This window comes from Bombina bombina, chromosome 4 (assembly GCF_027579735.1).
Source record: "Bombina bombina isolate aBomBom1 chromosome 4, aBomBom1.pri, whole genome shotgun sequence".
NCBI classification, from domain to species: Eukaryota; Metazoa; Chordata; class Amphibia; order Anura; family Bombinatoridae; genus Bombina; species Bombina bombina.
The window spans coordinates 371,725,772-371,744,189 of NC_069502.1; the positions used below are offsets into that span (position 1 = coordinate 371,725,772).

Consider the following 18,418-nt stretch of genomic DNA (forward strand, 5'->3'; position numbering starts at 1 on the left):
CCCCTAGCTAAGCTTAAAAGCTGTGTAATGCGGCGATGCTATGGCGTAAAGGGAAGTCTGCCTTAAAAAGCAGGCTAGAAGTAAAAAAGTGAGTCATTGTGAACCTCATTTGCATATCTCACCCAGAATCCTTTGCTGAAATGGAAACAGTGTAATCAGAGAGTATCAGTGGTAAAAGCAAGTCTTCTGACTTGTCTAGATTTGTGAATAGTTTACACAACAAGTTATTTTCTCTACATTTTGTATTTAGTGGAGGATTTTAAACTCACTTTTCGCCTCCCCATAATTTATATTGCTGTTGTATTTCCCCCAGAAAACAACTTTACCAAGCAGTGATTCAACCTACTCCCAGCTGATGAGTGGCAATAACCACGAAACAGCTGTCCTGGGATTGGTCTGAATCACTGTACTACCCCTAGCTAAGCTTAAAAGCTGTGTAATGCGGCGATGCTATGGCGTAAAGGGAAGTCTGCCTTAAAAAGCAGGCTAGAAGTAAAAAAGTGAGTCATTGTGAACCTCATTTGCATATCTCACCCAGAATCCTTTGCTGCATTGGAAACAGTGTAATCAGAGAGTTTCTATGGTAAAAGCAAGTCTTCTGACTTGTCTAGATTTGTAAATAGTTTACACAACAAATTATTTTCTCTACATTTTGTCTTTAGTGGAGGATTTTAAACTCACTTTTCGCCTCCCCATAATTTATATTGTTGTTGTATTTCCCCCAGAAAACAACTTTACCAAGCAGTGATTCAACCTACTCCCAGCTGATGAGTGGCAATAACCACGAAACAGCTGTCCTGGGATTGGTCTGAATCACTGTACTACCCCTAGCTAAGCTTAAAAGCTGTGTAATGCTGCGATGCTATGGCGTAAAGGGAAGTCTGCCTTAAAAAGCAGGCTAGAAGTAAAAAAGTGAGTCATTGTGAACCTCATTTGCATATCTCACCCAGAATCCTTTGCTGCATTGGAAACAGTGTAATCAGAGAGTTTCTATGGTAAAAGCAAGTCTTCTGACTTGTCTAGATTTGTAAATAGTTTACACAATGAGTTATTTTCTCTACATTTTGTATTTAGTGGAGGATTTTAAACTCACTTTTTGCCTCCCCATAATTTATATTGCTGTTGTATTTCCCCCAGAAATCAACTTTACCAAGCAGTGATTCAACCTACTCCCAGCTGATGAGTGGCAATAACCACGAAACAGCTGTCCTGGGATTGGTCTGAATCACTGTACTACCCTTAGCTAAGCTTAAAAGCTGTGTAATGCGGCGATGCTATGGCGTAAAGGGAAGTCTGCCTTAAAAAGCAGGCTAGAAGTAAAAAAGTGAGTCATTGTGAACCTCATTTGCATATCTCACCCAGAATCCTTTGCTGCATTGGAAACAGTGTAATCAGAGAGTTTCTATGGTAAAAGCAAGTCTTCTGACTTGTCTAGATTTGTAAATAGTTTACACAATTAGTTATTTTCTCTACATTTTGTATTTAGTGGAGGATTTTAAACTCACTTTTTGCCTCCCCATAATTTATATTGCTGTTGTATTTCCCCCAGAAATCAACTTTACCAAGCAGTGATTCAACCTACTCCCAGCTGATGAGTGGCAATAACCACGAAACAGCTGTCCTGGGATTGGTCTGAATCACTGTACTACCCCTAACTAAGCCTAAAAGCTGTGTAATGCGGCGATGCTATGGCGTAAAGGGAAGTCTGCCTTAAAAAGCAGGCTAGAAGTAAAAAAGTGAGTCATTGTGAACCTCATTTGCATATCTCACCCAGAATCCTTTGCTGCATTGGAAACAGTGTAATCAGAGAGTTTCTATGGTAAAAGCAAGTCTTCTGACTTGTCTAGATTTGTAAATAGTGATTTTAAACTCACTTTTCCCCTCCCCATAATATATATATATATATATATATATATATATATATATATATATATATATATATATATATATATATATTGATATAAATATATATACAGTGGGGCAAAAAAGTATTTAGTCAGCCACCAATTGTGCAAGTTCTCCCACTTAAGAAGATGAGAGAGGCCTGTAATTTTCATCATAGGTATACCTCAACTATGAGAGACAAAATGTGGAAGTCAATCACATTGTCTGATTTGGAAAGAATTTATTTGCATATTATGGTGGAAAATAAGTATTTGGTCACCTACAAACAAGCAAGATTTCTGGCTCTCACAGTCCTGTATCTTCTTCTTTAAGAGGCTCCTCTGTCCTCCATTCATTACCTGTATTAATGGCACCTGTTTGAACTTGTTATCAGTATAAAAAACATCTGTCCACAACCTCAAACAGTCACACTCCAAACTCCACTATGGTGAAGACCAAAGAGCTGTCGAAGGACACCAGAAACAAAATTGTAGACCTGCACCAGGCTGGGAAGACTGAATCTGCAATAGGCAAGCAGCTTGGTGTGAAGGAATCAACTGTGGGAGCAATAATTAGAAAATGGAAGACATACAAGACCACTGATAATCTCCCTCAATCTGGGGCTCCACGCAAGATCTCACCCCGTGGGGTCAAAATGATCACAAGAACTGTGAGAAAACATCCCAGAACCACAAGGGGGGACCTAGTGAATGACCTGCAGAGAGCTGGGAGCAATGTAACAAAGGCTACCATCAGCAACACTTTACGCCGCCAGGGACTCAGATCCTGCAGTGCCAGACGTGTCCCCCTGCTTAAGCCAGTACATGTCTGGGCCCATCTGAAGTATGCTAGAGAGCATTTGGATGATCCAGAAGCAGAATGAGAGAATGTCATATGGTCAGATGAAACCAAAGTAGAACTGTTTGGTAGAAACACAACTCATCGTGTTTAGAGGAGAGAGAATGCTGAGTGGCAACCAAAGAACACCATATCTACTGTGAAGCATGGGGGTGGCAACATCATGCTTTGGGGCTGTTTCTCTGCAAAGGGAATAGGACGACTGATCCGTGTACATGAAAGAATGAATGGGGCCATGTATCGTGAGATTTGGAGTGCAAACCTCCTTCCATCAGCAAGGGCATTGAAGATGAAACGTGGCTGGGTCTTTCAGCATAACAATGATCCAAAACACACCGCCCGGGCAACGAAGGAGTGGCTTCGTAAGAAGCATTTCAAGGTCCTGGAGTGGCCTAGCCAGTCTCCAGATCTCAACCCCATAGAAAACCTTTGGAGGGAGTTGAAAGTCCATGTTGCCCAGCGACAGCCCCAAAACATCACTGCTCTAGAGGAGATCTGCATGCTAGAATGGGCCAACATACCAGCAACAGTGTGTGACACCCTTGTGAAGACTTACAGAAAACGTTTGACCTCTGTCATTGCCAACAAAGGATATATAACAAAGTATTGAGATGAACTTTTGATATTGACCAAATACTTATTTTCTACCATAATTTGCAAATAGATTCTTTCCAAATCAGACAATGTGATTGTCTGGATTTGTTTCCACATTTTGTCTCTCATAGTTTAGGTATACCTATGATGAAAATTACAGGCCTCTCTCATCTTCTTAAGTGGGAGAACTTGCACAATTGGTGGCTAACTAAATACTTTTTTGCCCCACTGTATATACATACATACACACACTTCTCTTTCTGTATGTATTTGTATTATGTCCCCCTATGGGTGATAGGGAAAACCAGACGTGGACTCCTTGCCCAATGTGCTTAGAGTAATATGGCTGCACCCCACTGACAAGTCCTAACAAAATCCAAAACGATGGTCTGGGGTTGCCTTGTTACTTGTTCATAGGATGATTGCCTGGTATTTCGGGGCTTAACTGACCTTGCTAATCTGGATCAGACTGATACACTTCAGGAATGTTCTCCTGAAGTGTATCAGTCTGATCCAGAGCTGTTGTTCATTCCTAGTAGAGTTCTTCTCATTCTGTATGCAAGAAAATATTTTTTTCAAGAATACATTGTTTAACAATGAGACAAATCATTTTTTTTATCTTGTTACATTTTTATGTGATATTGCTATTTATATAAATATTCACACGTCATTCACATATACGTATTCAATTTATAACAAGTTCAAAGGGTAACATCCTAGTACATATGCAAGTTGTATTTTTCTTTTAACGATTAATATCAGATAGTAATTATCTTAGTATGGTCCTCGTAGTGCTTCTACAAGTTCCCCTGTTAGGGCTTTCAAAGAAGTTATTCTCCTGAGTGATAAAAAAATGTTTCTAGCGCAAAACTGTAGCTTGCAAGTTGAATGTTTCTAAGGGTCAGTACAGCACACAATAAAGAGATTTTCTGAAACCAATTAATTTTCTTCCAAAGCAAGACCAGGCAGACCTAAAAGGGACAGTCTACTTGAAAAATGTTATTGTTTAAAAATATAGATGATCCCTTTATTACCCATTCCCTAGTTTTGCATATATGTTATTTTAATACACTTTTTACCTCTGTGATTAGCTTGTATCTAAGCCTCTGTAGACTGGCCCCTTATCTCAGTACTTATGACAGACTTGCATCAGTGCTTATTCTAAAATAACTCTACGGGGGTGAGCACAATATTATCTATATGACACACATGAACTATCCGTGTCTAACTGTAAAAAACTGTCAAAAGGCACTGAGACAAGAGGCAGTTCAACAGCTTAGAAATCAGTTTAAGAGTATATCTAGGTTTAGCTTTCAACAAAGAATACCAAGAGAACAAAGCAAATTCAATGATAAAAGTAAATTGGAAAGTTGCATGCCCTATCTGAATCATGAACATTTTATTTTGACTAGACTGTCCCTTTAAATGCCCACACCACCAGAAGACCTGCACATCCATCTATTAAGCTATCATCATTATCACAAGCAGAAATTCATTTAAAACTGAGCCAGGATTTTTCTATCCTAGTAAATAATAGTGTACTCAGACTTTTGGGCCCTACTATACATACTGTATATGTACAGTATATATAATCCACTTTTGGCTTCCACTAGTTGAATATTTAAAGGTATATGATCAAAATTGTAAATTAATAAGGTGCAGTAATATTTTTAAGATAAAATGAAAATGTATACAACTTAGTTAAAATTAATTTAAAAATAAATGCAGTGTTCCCTTATGTTTTCTTTTGTTTATCACTACTGATTAGATTGCATAGATTTCTAATAACAAAGCTATTTCTCTCTTTGCCTAACAGTGGGAAGCTTCATATACTTTGGGTCTATTAAGTGTTGTTGGAGCACCTGTTCAATTCACACTAGCTATTGCATCTATTCTAATTGGTCCATACTGTTATTACTCTTTTGCTGGAGTTGCATCTACCAACTACATTGGCTATGCAATTAAATTCCCTTTCCCCTATGCCAAATTCATGAATGTGTGCAAAGACCCTGTGTCCTATGAGTGGTACCATCTGAGTCTTCAAGTCATCGATCTTGTGTCCAGTGTCGCCATCCTGTGCTCATCTCTATCACTAGTGATCAGACTGTCAGCAAGAATAATAACATCTGGTCAACTTAATGTAAGTAATGATTAACATTTTAAATACATAAAAACAAATATGGGACCTTCCTCATAATCCTTAGTAATAGTAGAAAGGATAAATGATAAAGCTCTATCTGATATTTGGGTCTGTTCCTATTTATTATTTCATGAATTTTGCAGGGGTTTCAATTTCAAGGAAATTACAGTCCCTATAGAAATCCAGTTTTCACATTGTTACCTAAAGTTTGTTTTTGCTTTGCTCTACAAAAACTAAATAGATATTTCGAATTTAAAGCAATCACTGACACCTTCTGATATGGTACTCAGCACATTAAGAATTGCTTTTTGTTTGTTTAATAGGATTTTTTTCTAATACAGCCATGACCAGTTAAAATACAATTTGGACTGTTTTTAGCTGTTCAAATTATTTTATTTTTTTACTGTTTACGTTTATTATGAGTTCAAAGCAGCATAGTTTTATCAGAAATAGATCATGTTAAATTAATCTAAATAGATTCGACAAATAAGAACGAATATAGATAAAGTGAAATCAGTTGATGTGATACTTGATTTTTGCAAAAGCTTTTAACACAGTACCACATGAGAGATTATTGTACAAAATGAAGGGACTGGGAATACATAAAAATGTTAGGCCGAGGATAAATAATTAGAAAAAAGACAAGGACCAAAGAATAGCAATGAATGGACCATACTTAGATTGAACTGGTTGGACCATACTTAGATTGAACTGGTTGGGCATGTGCTTTTAAATATTTTTATTAAAGGGATAGTAAATTCAAAATTAAACTTTCATGATTCAATAAGGCATGTAGGGCGCAATCCGATATACGGCGCAGGTTTTGGCGCAAGCGTGGAAACCTGCGCTGCCCGTAGTTTCAACTCGCACAGCGACCTTCACATATAAGGCGCCAGCAGTTGCTAAAGTTCCGTAAGTCGGACAAACTAGCGATGTCCAGAAATCAGCGTAAATACAAATTTCTGGAGTCGCCAGTGACTTACGGCACTTTAGAAACTGCCGCCGCATAAAAAAACTGACTAAACTATAAAATCTCCCGTTACTGTCTAACACGCCTCCCAAACACCATCCCGACACGTATACCCCTCTATCCGCAATCCCCCCTCTCACTCCTAATAATAAATATATTAACCCCTAAACAGCTGTTCCCGGACCCCGCCGCCAGCTACATTAAATGTATTACCCCCTAATCTGATCCCCCTACACCGCCGCCAGCTATATTAAATGTATTACCCCCTAATCTGATCCCCCTACACCGCCGCCAGCTACATTAAATATAGTAACCCCTAATATGATCTCCCTACAACGCCGCCACCTATATTAAATATAGTAACCCCTAATATGATCCCCCTACACCGCCGCCACCTATATTACATTTATTAACCCCTAATCTGACCCCCCTACACCGCCGCCAGCTACATTAAATATAGTAACCCCTAATATAATCTCCCTACACCGCCGCCACCTATATTAAATATAGTAACCCCTAATATGATCCCCCTACACCACCGCCACCTATATTAAATTTATTAACCCGTAATCTGACCCCCTACACTGCCGCCACCTATATTAACTATATTAACCCCTAATCTAATACCCCTACACCGCCGCCACCTATATTAACCCCTAATCTAATCCCCCTACACCGCCGCCACCTATATTAACTATATTAAACCCTATTCTAATCCTCCTACACCGCTGCCACCTATATAATATGTACTACCCCCTAATCTGACCCCCTTACACCGTCTCCACCTATATTAAATTTATTAACCCCTAATCTGACCCCCCTACACCGCCGCCACCTATATTTACTATATTAACCCCTAATCTAATCCCCCTACACCGCCGCCACCTATATTAACTATATTAACCCCTAATCTAATCCCCCTACACCGCCGCCACCTATATTAACTATATTAACCCCTAATCTAATCCCCCTACACCGCCGCCACCTATATTATATGTACTACCCCCTAATCTGACCCCCTTACACCGCCGCCACCTATATTAAATTTATTAACCCCTAATGTGAGCCCCCTACACCGCCGCCACCTATATTAAATTTATTAACCCTTAATCTAATCCCCCTACACCACCGCCACCTATTTTAAACATATTAACCCCTAAACCTAAGTCTAACCCTAACACCCCCTAACTTTATTATTATTGAAATAAATCTAAATAATGCTAATATTATTAACTAAATTATTCCTATTTAAAACTAAACACTTACCTATAAAATAAACCCCAATATAGCTACAATATAACTAATAGTTACATTGTAACTATTTTAGGGTTTATATTTATTTTACAGGTAACTTTGTATTTATTTTAACTAGGTACAATAGCTATTAAATAGTTAATAACTATTTAATAGCTACCTAGTTAAAATAATTACAAAATTACCTGTAAAATAAATCCTAACCTAAGTTACCATTACATCTAACACTACCCTATCAATAAATTAATTAAATAAACTACAAATAGCTAAACTAAAATACAATTAAATACACTAAACTATATTACAAAAACCCCCCCACTAAATTACAAAAAAGATTACAAGAATTTTAAGCTAATTACACCTAATCTAAGCCCCCTAATAAAATAAAAAAGCCCCCCAAAATAATAAAATTTCCCTACCCTAAACTAAATTAAAAAAGTAATCAGCTCTATTACCAGCCCTTAAAAGGGCCTTTTGCGGGGCATTGCCCCAAAGTAATCAGCTCTTTTACCTGTAAAAAAAAGAACAACCCCTCCAATTACAACCCACCACCCACACACCCCTACTATAAAACCCACCCGATCCCCCCTTAAAAAAACCTAAGTCTAACCCCCAAGTGGTCCTTACCTGTCCTGAAGACTGGCGGAGAAAAGTCCTGTTCCAGGCGGAGAAGTCTTCTTCCAGGCGGCGACCTCTTCTTCCAGGAACCAGCCGGCGTGTAGCGGAGGAGTTGAAGACCGATGACCGAGGAGCTGAAGACCGTCCACTCTGGAACTGAAGACCGGCGATGCTGGAACTGAAGATCGGCGACGCTGAAACTGAAGACCGGAGCTATAAAGCATGGAGGATCCTCTTCATAGATCTCCACCGTACACTGAATAGGAATTCAAGGTACGCGATTAAAAATGGCATCCCTTGAGTTCCTATTGGCTGATTTGAGCCTTCAAATTCAAATCAGCCAATCGGATGAGAGCTACTTTAATTCTATTGGCTGATTTGAATAGCCAATAGAATAAGAGCTACTGTAATTCTATTGGCTATTCTAATCAGCCAATAGAATTACAGTAGCTCTTATTCTATTGGCTATTCAAATCAGCCAATAGAATTAAAGTAGCTCTCATCCGATTGGCTGATTTGAATTTAAAGGCTCAAATCAGCCAATAGGAATTCAAGGGACGGCATTTTTAATTGCGTACCTTGAATTCCTATTCAGTGTACGGTGGAGATCGTATGAAGAGGATCCTCCACGCTTTATGGCTCCAGTCTTCAGTTCCAGCGTCGCCGATCTTCAGTTCCAGCATCGCCGGTCTTCAGTTCCAGAGTGGACGGTCTTCAGCTCCGCGGTCATCGGTCTTCAACTCCTCCGCTCCGTGCCAGCTGGTTCCTGGAAGAAGAAGAGGTCGCCGCCTGGAAGAAGACTTCTCCGCCTGGAACAGGACCTTCTCCGCCGGTCTTCAGGACAGGTAAGGACCACTTGGGGTTAGACTTAGGTTGTTTTAAGGGGGGATCGGGTGGGTTTTAGAGTAGGGGTGTGTGGGTGGTGGGTTGTAATGGGGGGGTTGTTCTTTTTTTTTACAGGTAAAAGAGGTGATTACTTTGGGGCAATACCCCGCAAAAGGCCCTTTTAAGGGCTGGTAATAGAGCTGATTACTTTTTTAATTTAGTTTAGGGTAGGGAAATTTTATTATTTTGGGGGGCTTTTTATTTTATTAGGGGGCTTAGATTAGGTGTAATTATCTTAAAATTCTTGTAATCTTTTTTTATTTTTTGTAATATAGTGTTTGGGTTTTTTGTAATATAGTTTAGTGCATTTAATTGTATTTTAGTTTAGATATTTGTAGTTTATTTAATTAATTTATTGATAGGGTAGTGTTAGATTTAATGGTAACTTAGGTTAGGATTTATTTTACAGGCAATTTTGTAATTATTTTAATTAGGTAGCTATTAAATAGTTATTAACTATTTAATAGCTATTGTACCTAGTTAAAATAAATACAAAGTTACCTGTAAAATAAATATAAACCCTAAAATAGCTACAATGTAATTATTAATTATATTGTAGCTATCTTAGGGTTTATTTTATAGGTAAGTATTTAGTTTTAAATAGGAATAATTTAGTTAATAATATTAATATTATTTAGATTTATTTCAATAATAATTAAGTTAGGGGGTGTTAGGGTTAGACTTAGGTTTAGGGGTTAATATATTTAATATAGGTGGCGGTGGTGTAGGGGGATTAGATAAGGGGTTAATAAATTTAATATAGGTGGCGGCGGGTTTAGGGGGATCATATTAGGGGGTAATATATTTAAAATAGGTGGCGGCGTTGTAGGGGGCTCAGATTAGGGGTTAATATAGTTAATGTAGGTGGCGGCGGGGTAGGGGGCTCAGATTAGGGATTAATATAGTTAATGTAGGCGGCGGCGGGGTAGGGGGCTCAGATTAGGGGTTAATATAGTTAATATAGGTGGCAGCAGGGTAGGGGGCTCAGATTAGGGGTTAATATAGTTAATGTAGGTGGTGGCGGGGTAGGGGGCTCAGATTAAGGGTTAATATAGTTAATGTAGGTGGCGGCGGGGTAGGGGGCTCAGATTAGGGGTTAATATAGTTAATATAGGTGGCAGCAGGGTAGGGGGCTCAGATTAGGGGTTAATAAAGTTAATGTAGGTGGTGGCGGGGTATGGGGCTCACATTAGGGGTTAATATAGTTAATGTAGGTGGCGGCAGGGTAGGGGGCTCACATTAGGGGGTAATATAGTTAATGTAGGTGGCGGCGGTGTAGGGGGCTCAGATTAGGGGGTAATAAATTTAATATAGGTGGCGGCGGTGTAGGGGGATCAGATTAGGGGGTAATACTTTTTTATGTAGGTGGCGGCGGGATCCGGGAGCAGCGATTTAGGAGTTAAACACTTTATTATGTATTGCGGCGGGGGATTGCGGTTGACAGATAGATAGACATTGCGCATGCCCGATCCCCCCTTAAAAAAACCTAAGTCTAACCCCCAAGTGGTACTTACCTGTCCTGAAGACCGGCGGAGAAGGTCCTGTTCCAGGCAGAGAAGTCTTCTTCCAGGCGGCGACCTCTTCTTCTTAACTATTTAATAGCTATTGTACCTAGTTAAAATAAATACAAAATTACCTGTAAAATAAATATAAACCCTAAAATAGCTACAATGTAACTATTAGTTATATTGTAGCTATATTAGGGTTTATTTTATAGGTAAGTATTTAGTTTTAAATAGGAATAATTTAGTTAATAATATTAATATTATTTAGATTTATTTCAATAATAATTAAGTTAGGGGGTGTTAGGGTTGGACTTAGGTTTAGGGGTTAATATATTTAAAATAGGTGGCGGCGGTGTAGGGGGATTAGATTAGGGGTTAATAAATTTAATATAGGTGGCGGCGGTGTAGGGGGCTCACATTAGGGGTTAATAAATTTAACGATTAACCAACATTCATACACAGTACTCCATCTTGCACCAACATGAGCTTAAGTGGCTTTAAGTATAACTAATATTCTGATTTTCTAAATTTCAAACACCGTGTGCATATGTCAATATCTGTGTATTAATCATCCAGTGGTGCATAAATGGAAAAGGTGTGTAATCAATATTTATAATGACACTGTAGAAATATCCAGCACCCTGTACCAAAATTCAATGTTGCAAAAACACAGATATAATATTTGTTTAGCTGTTACAGGAAACTTCTAACATCCATTTCACACCATAAAGCTGTATATTTCTGTAACGGTATCCCACACCGGTAAAGTTACGAATGTATTCACCACTCTGATATACCGGTCCTACTCACCGCAGGAAGGGTGGATGTTTGTTCAGACTAGTGTCTCTCGTTCCCTGTTGTCCGACGCTGTGCACACCGGCTTGTCAGCTCATTGATTGCACGCTGCACAAGCAGCTGTTTACTCAGAAAAAAAGTTCATAGGATTGCAGATACTTCCAAGCAGCGTTTCCCATACGCTGGTAAATAGCAAAATCATTCAGGAGGGGTAGGAAGAAATGCAGGCTGCACTGACTTGACTTTTCGTAAAAAACTAAATTTTATTTCTTCTCTTTAAAATATATACAAGCACATTCCATGGTAGTTACCCACACACATAGGGAGAAAGGCTGCCTTCCTGTGTGTGTGGGTAACTACCTGTGATATTTTTGTAAATATATTAATTTCAATAAATTTATTTATCACTTTATTACTGAGTGTATGCTTTCATTATCTCTCAATAATCACTTCTAGGTTATAGGGAACCTGTATGAGAGCAAGTTATTACAGGATATGTGTTTCAATAGACACAGAGCTGATTGACTTTCAGCTTGTGTAACTCTCAAGTGATAAAATGAAGTCAAGGTGAATTAAGATGTAATATTCTAAATTATAATACATTTGTCTCAAAAGTGTTATATTAAAAGATTCAGACAAAGAGTAAACCTTTCATTCATGAAACAAGATAACCGAAATTGCAGTATAACATATTAGAACATATATTTGTAAGTAGAGCAGTGGAGGTTTATTTCAGGTAAAGGTTTTGATATGTTGTTAAGATTGAATTTGCTTAGGATAATGAGAAGAAGCTGAGTAATAGATTCCTTTTGCTAAACTCCTTTAGAAATAATGCTCAGTAGGTGAAGCGGAATAAACATCAGAGAGCTTTGTTCTGGAGCTCGGTAACAGTAAAGTCTTTGATTCCTAAGCATGCTGAGTATTAAGTTATTTGTGCACATACCTTGAAAGTTTTCCTGAACTCTGCAGCGATAGATTGTTTGGCGAAGAAAGTTCCTGCTAAGATCTTAGCGTCTCACTTTGGTTTGGCCTGCTGCGCTCTGAGGTTAAGGGAAGAGCGGGTGACGTCACCAAGTTCAGCGTGAGTTGTCAGATGCCGTGGCAGCGCTGAGTTTGCATTGAGCTGTTGGGAGACAGGATAGTCCGGTTCCGTAGTAGAAGGTAATTTAGTTCAAAGAACAGACTGGTGAGTTGCTAGGTGAAAATATATGACAAATGAAGTTTGTTAATCTCAAATAAAAGGCTTAATATTAGTGAAGAGAATTAGAGAGATTCAAGTATACTTCCCTCAGTAGGTTCAATAATCAAGCAAAGAATTTTGGGATAGGGACATCTTAAATAGGGAGTTTAAGAGAGGCGGAGATCTAGACTTAAAGGTACAGGACCTTTAATCAAGTCCTGACAGATCCCCCCTGTCAAGAGTCCCTCCCAGAAACCCGAAGACCAGGCTTCAAGGGATTGGTAGCATGAAAAGCGTTCAATAAGTCAGGAGCATTCAAATCACGAATAGGAACCCATGAATTTTCATCCTCATCATAACCCTTCCAGTGTACCAGGTATTCAAGTGTCCTCCGACGTATTCTAGAGTCCAAAATCTCATCCACCTCATAATCCTGAGGGTCATCAAGAGATAAGGGAGAGGTTCCGGTCTGGGGATTGTCTTTTCCCTGATAAGGTTTTAAAAGCGAAACGTGGAATGATGGATGTATATGCATATTAGAAGGTAATTTTAAGGTAACTGCGTTTTCGTTGATGACTTTTACTATCGGGAATGGACCAATGAACTGATCAGCTAACTTTTTACATGGAACAGGTAATCTTATGTTTTTCGTGGACAAACATACTAAATCATTAAGCTTATATACTGGTGCGGGTTTTCTCTTTTTGTCATAGAACTTCTTCTGAGAAGTTTTAGCTTCTTTTAGGTGGTTTTGTAGCGTCTTCATGACTTCTTTTAAATTTTCAGTGTATGTAGAGACTGCAGGTGATTGAGAACAGGTTAAGGTGTTAGGATAAGTTCGTGGATGGTATCCATATGTGGCATAGAACAGAGAAAGCCTAGTAGAGCTGTTAATTGAATTGTTATAAGCGAATTCAGTGCTAGGTAGTAAATCATCTTGTTGGGTGGAGATGAAGCATCTAATGTATTGCTCGAGGGTTTGGTTTAAATGATCAGTGAGACTGTTAGATTGGGGGTGAAAGGCTGTAGTGAATTTAAGTGATATTCGTAGGTTTTTGCATAAGTATTTCCAAAACTTTGAGGTAAATTGAGTACCTCGATCCGACACAATAGATGACGGTAACCCATGTAGCTTTACTATATGATTATTGAAAACAGTTGCAGTAGTAGAAGCTGTGGGTGTTCTTTGCAAAGGGATAAAATGCGCCAATTTGGTAAGATGGTCCACAACTACCATTATGGTATTGTGTGCTTTTGATATTGGCAAATCTACAATGAAATCTAAAGATATCATATCCCAAGGTCTTTGGGGTATGGGTAGTGGTGTAAGAAGACCATAGGGTTTGTGATGTTCCTTCTTTATTGTTGCGCAGGACCGGCAATTTGAGATATATTGTTGAATAGTTGTTTTCATTTGAGGCCACCAATAACCCCTACTGATAAGCTCATTCGTCTTTTCTATGCCGGGATGTCTGGCTAACGGGGTGTCGTGGTGCTGTTGAATGATCTGTTCTCTTAAACAAATTGGAACATATATCAAACCTTTATACATGTAAAGGCCAGAGTCTGAATCAGGATCACAGATCGGTGGAATGTCAATATCAGACTGTTGTGCTTGGTATAAATCGGACGTTATTAAGGTTGTGACACCAATGATTTTAGAAGGAGGTATAACGTGAGCCTTGCTTTCGGAGTCTTCCGATGTTTCAAATGATCTGGAAAGGGCGTCAGCTTTTACATTCTTTGTTCCAGGTATATGTGTGAGTGTAAAATTAAAACGATCTAGAAATAATGCCCATCGTACTTGTCTAGAAGATAATGTTTTATTTTTCTTAAGGTATTGAAGATTCTTGTGATCTGTAAATACCTGAAAGGGTTGTGAGTTACCTTCTAAAAGGTGTCGCTAATGTTCCATTGCAGATTTCATAGCGAGCAACTCTTTATCTCCCACTGAGTAGTTTCTTTCTGCCGCAGTTAATCTTCGGGAGTAGTAAGCAATTGGGTGTTGAAGTAAGTCCCCTTGTCCAGGTTGTGAGAGTATGGTTCCAATTCCTACATTAGAGGCGTCCACCTCTAAAGTATAAGGAAGTTCAGGTTCAGGTAAACGCAATATGGGAGCTGTTGTAAATTCCTTTTTTAGATATTGGAAAGCTTGGTCTGCCTTTGAATCCCAAACATATTTTTGTTTGCCAGTCAAACGGGTTAAAGGCTGAACTATGGTGGAGAAATGGTTAATGAATTTCCTGTAGAAATTCTTGAATCCTAAGAATCTCTGTAATGATTTTAAAGTTGTGGGGGTTGGCCAATTTGCTATAGCTGTAAGTTTTTCTTGATCCATTTGAATTCCTTTGGGAGAGATTATGTATCCCACGAACTTGATGGTGTCTTTGTGAAATTGACATTTTTCCATCTTTGCATATAATTGGTGGTCTCTCAAAGTTGCTAAAACCCATCGGACATGTTTTCTGTGATCAGCTAAACTTTTTGAATATATGAGAATATCGTCCAGGTATACAATGACGCAAACATCCATTAGTTCTTTGAAGATCTCATTAATAAAGAACTGGAATGTTGCTGGAGCATTCGTCAGACCAAAGGGCATAACATTGCATTGGAATAAGCCATATCTTGTTTTAAAAGCTGTCTTCCACTCATCCCCAGATTTCATATGTATTAAATTGTATGCACCTTTTAGATCTAACTTTGTGAAGATGGTCGCCCCATTGAGGCGTTCAATTAATTCTGGGATGAGTGGTAATGGATACCTATTCTTAATCGTGACAGCATTCAAAGCTCGATAATCTATAATTGGTCTGAGTGTACCATCTTTGTTCGTAAAAAAGAAAATTGCTGAAGCTATTGGAGAAGATGAAGGTGTTATGAATCCTTTTCTGAGATTTTCATCCAAGTATTCTCTTAGATGTTTTAACTCCTTCTGAGTGAGGGGGAAAATCCTTCCGGATGGTATTTCAACCCCTGGTTTAGTGTCTATAGGGCAATCAAAATGCCTATGTGGTGGTAGAGTTTCAGCATTCTTTAAATTGAATACATCACTGAAATCCTGATATTCATCAGGTAGTATTGATGCTATGTGTCTTATAGTTAAATATGGATAACAAGTATCTAAACAGTATTGTGAATTAAATGTAATGTTGTTGTGTAACCAATCTACAGAAGGGTTGTGTTTTTGTAACCAAGGATACCCTAGAATTATAGGATGAATAGAACTAGGAATTACATCATACGATAGAAATTCTTTATGACCATCTGGGGTAATTGTTAATATAGGTATGGTATGGTGAGTGATTGGTCCTTTCAAAATTTGTGTACCATCTATTACTCTTACAAAAACAGGAGAAAGTTTCTGCACAATAGGTATTTTATTTAATTTTACAACTGATTCATCTATGAAGATACCATCTGCTCCTGAATCAATGATAGCTTCGTTCTGAACCTGTAGATGATCCCACTGTAAAGACAATGTTATTGCAAAATGAGATTGTTTTCTTGGTAAAACATTTGAATAGTTAAGTGATAACTTACCCTTCTTTTGACGTGAGAGGATAGGACATGTGGCTACATCATGCTCCTTATTGGCACAATAAAGGCATAAATTAGCAAGGCGTCTTCTTTGTTTTTCTTCCTGGCTAAGAGGACCCCGAATGGTTCCTATTTCCATAGGTACTGGAGTTGAAGGAGATTTCTCTTGAAAAGGATGGTACGGTTTTTTAGGAGCGGATTCAAAATGATGTCTTTCATTCTTCCTCTCACGATATCTCCTATCCATAGCTATGCTTAACTTAATAAGAGCTTCCGAGGTTTCCGGAAATTCAACTCTAGAAAGTTCATCTTTTAAGTGTTCAGATAAGCCCAAACGAAATTGATTTTTCAGGCTAACTGAATTCCACTGGGAGTCAGTGGCCCATAGCTGGAAATCGGCTATGTAATCCTCCACTGCTCTTTTTCCCTGCTTAAGGGATCTTAATCTTTGTTCAGCAGTCTGTTGTTTATTGACATCGTCATAAAGAACAGCCATGGTGAGGAAAAACTTTTCTAGGGAGTTTAAGATAGGATCTTCTGTTTCAAGAAACCTATCTGCCCATGCTCTGGGCTCTCCTGAGAGATAGGAGATAGCGGTAAAAACTTTAATTTTGTCAGTGCGATAGGTTCTCGGTTTCAGTGTGAACAGTAGCATTCACGAAATTTTGTGCGATCACCACTGAAGGGTATGGGGGGGATTAACTTGTGGTTCTGGCATTTCATTAGACTTTTGTGTGACATAATCATTGAGAATACGTTTCAGAGTGTTATTCTCATTTTTTATCTCTGTTAATCCTTGTGCTAGAATTTCCACCTTCTGATTCAAAGAAGTAATTTGGTTGGTCATTTCTATAGGATCATTGATCAACCTAAAAATATGTGTATAATATTAATTATTGTGATATTTTTATAAATATATTAATTTCAATAAATTTATTTATCACTTTATTACTGAGTGTATGCTTTCATTATCTCCCAATAATCACTTCTAGGTTATAGGGAACCTGTATGAGAGCAAGTTATTACAGGATATGTGTTTCAATAGACACAGAGCTGATTGACTTTCAGCTTGTGTAACTCTCAAGTGATAAAATGAAGTCAAGGTGAATTAAGATGTAAGATTCTAAATTATAATACATTTGTCTCAAAAGTGTTATATTAAAAGATTCAGACAAAGAGTAAACCTTTCATTCATGAAACAAGATAACCGAAATTGCAGTATAACATATTAGAACATATATTTGTAAGTAGAGCAGTGGAGGTTTATTTCAGGTAAAGATTTTGATATGTTGTTAAGATTGAATTTGCTTAGGATAATGAGAAGAAGCTGAGTAATAGATTCCTTTTGCTAAACTCCTTTAGAAATAATGCTCAGTAGGTGAAGCGGAATAAACATCAGAGAGCTTTGTTCTGGAGCTCGGTAACAGTAAAGTCTTTGATTCCTAAGCATGCTGAATATTAAGTTATTTGTGCACATACCTTGAAAGTTTTCCTGAACTCTGCAGAGATAGATTGTTAGCGAAGAAAGTTCCTGCTAAGATCTTAGCGTCTCACTTCGGTTTCGCGTGCTGCGCTCTGAGGTTAAGGGAAGAGCGGGTGACGTCACCAAGTTCAGCGTGAGTTGTCAGATGCCGTGGCAGCGCTGAGTTTGCATTGAACTGTTGGGAGACAGGATAGTCCGGTTCCGTAGTAGAAGGTAATTTAGTTCAAAGAACAGACTGGTGAGTTGCTAGGTGAAAATATATGACAAATGAAGTTTGTTAATCTCAAAAAAAAGGCTTAATATTAGTGAAGAGAATTAGAGAGATTCAAGTATACTTCCCTCAGTAGGTTCAATAATCAAGCAAAGAATTCTGGAATAGGGACAACTTAAATAGGGAGTTTAAGAGAGGCGGAGATCTAGACTTAAAGGTACAGTCCTGACACTACCATGGAATGTGCTTGTATATATTTTAAAGAGAAGAAATAAAATTTAGTTTTTTACGAAAAGTCAAGTCAGTGCAGCCTGCATTTCTTCCTACCCCTCCTGAATGATTTTAATAAATGTAATATAGGTGGCGGCGGTGTAGGGGGTCAGATTAGCGGGTAGTACATATAATATAGGTGGCGGCGGTGTATGGGGATTAGATTAGGGGTTAATATAGTTAATATAGGTGGTGGTGGTGTAGGGGTATTAGATTAGGGGTTAATATAGT

General features: G+C 38.3%; 1 protein-coding gene across 1 annotated transcript in view; it reads left to right on the top strand.

The window, feature by feature from the left end:
* Positions 1-18,418, top strand: part of TMEM212 (transmembrane protein 212) — a 102,239-nt gene that overhangs the window by 76,932 nt on the left and 6,889 nt on the right. The window contains 1 exon segment of the mRNA XM_053711821.1: positions 5,153-5,476. Coding sequence (XP_053567796.1) covers positions 5,153-5,476 — 324 coding nt within the window.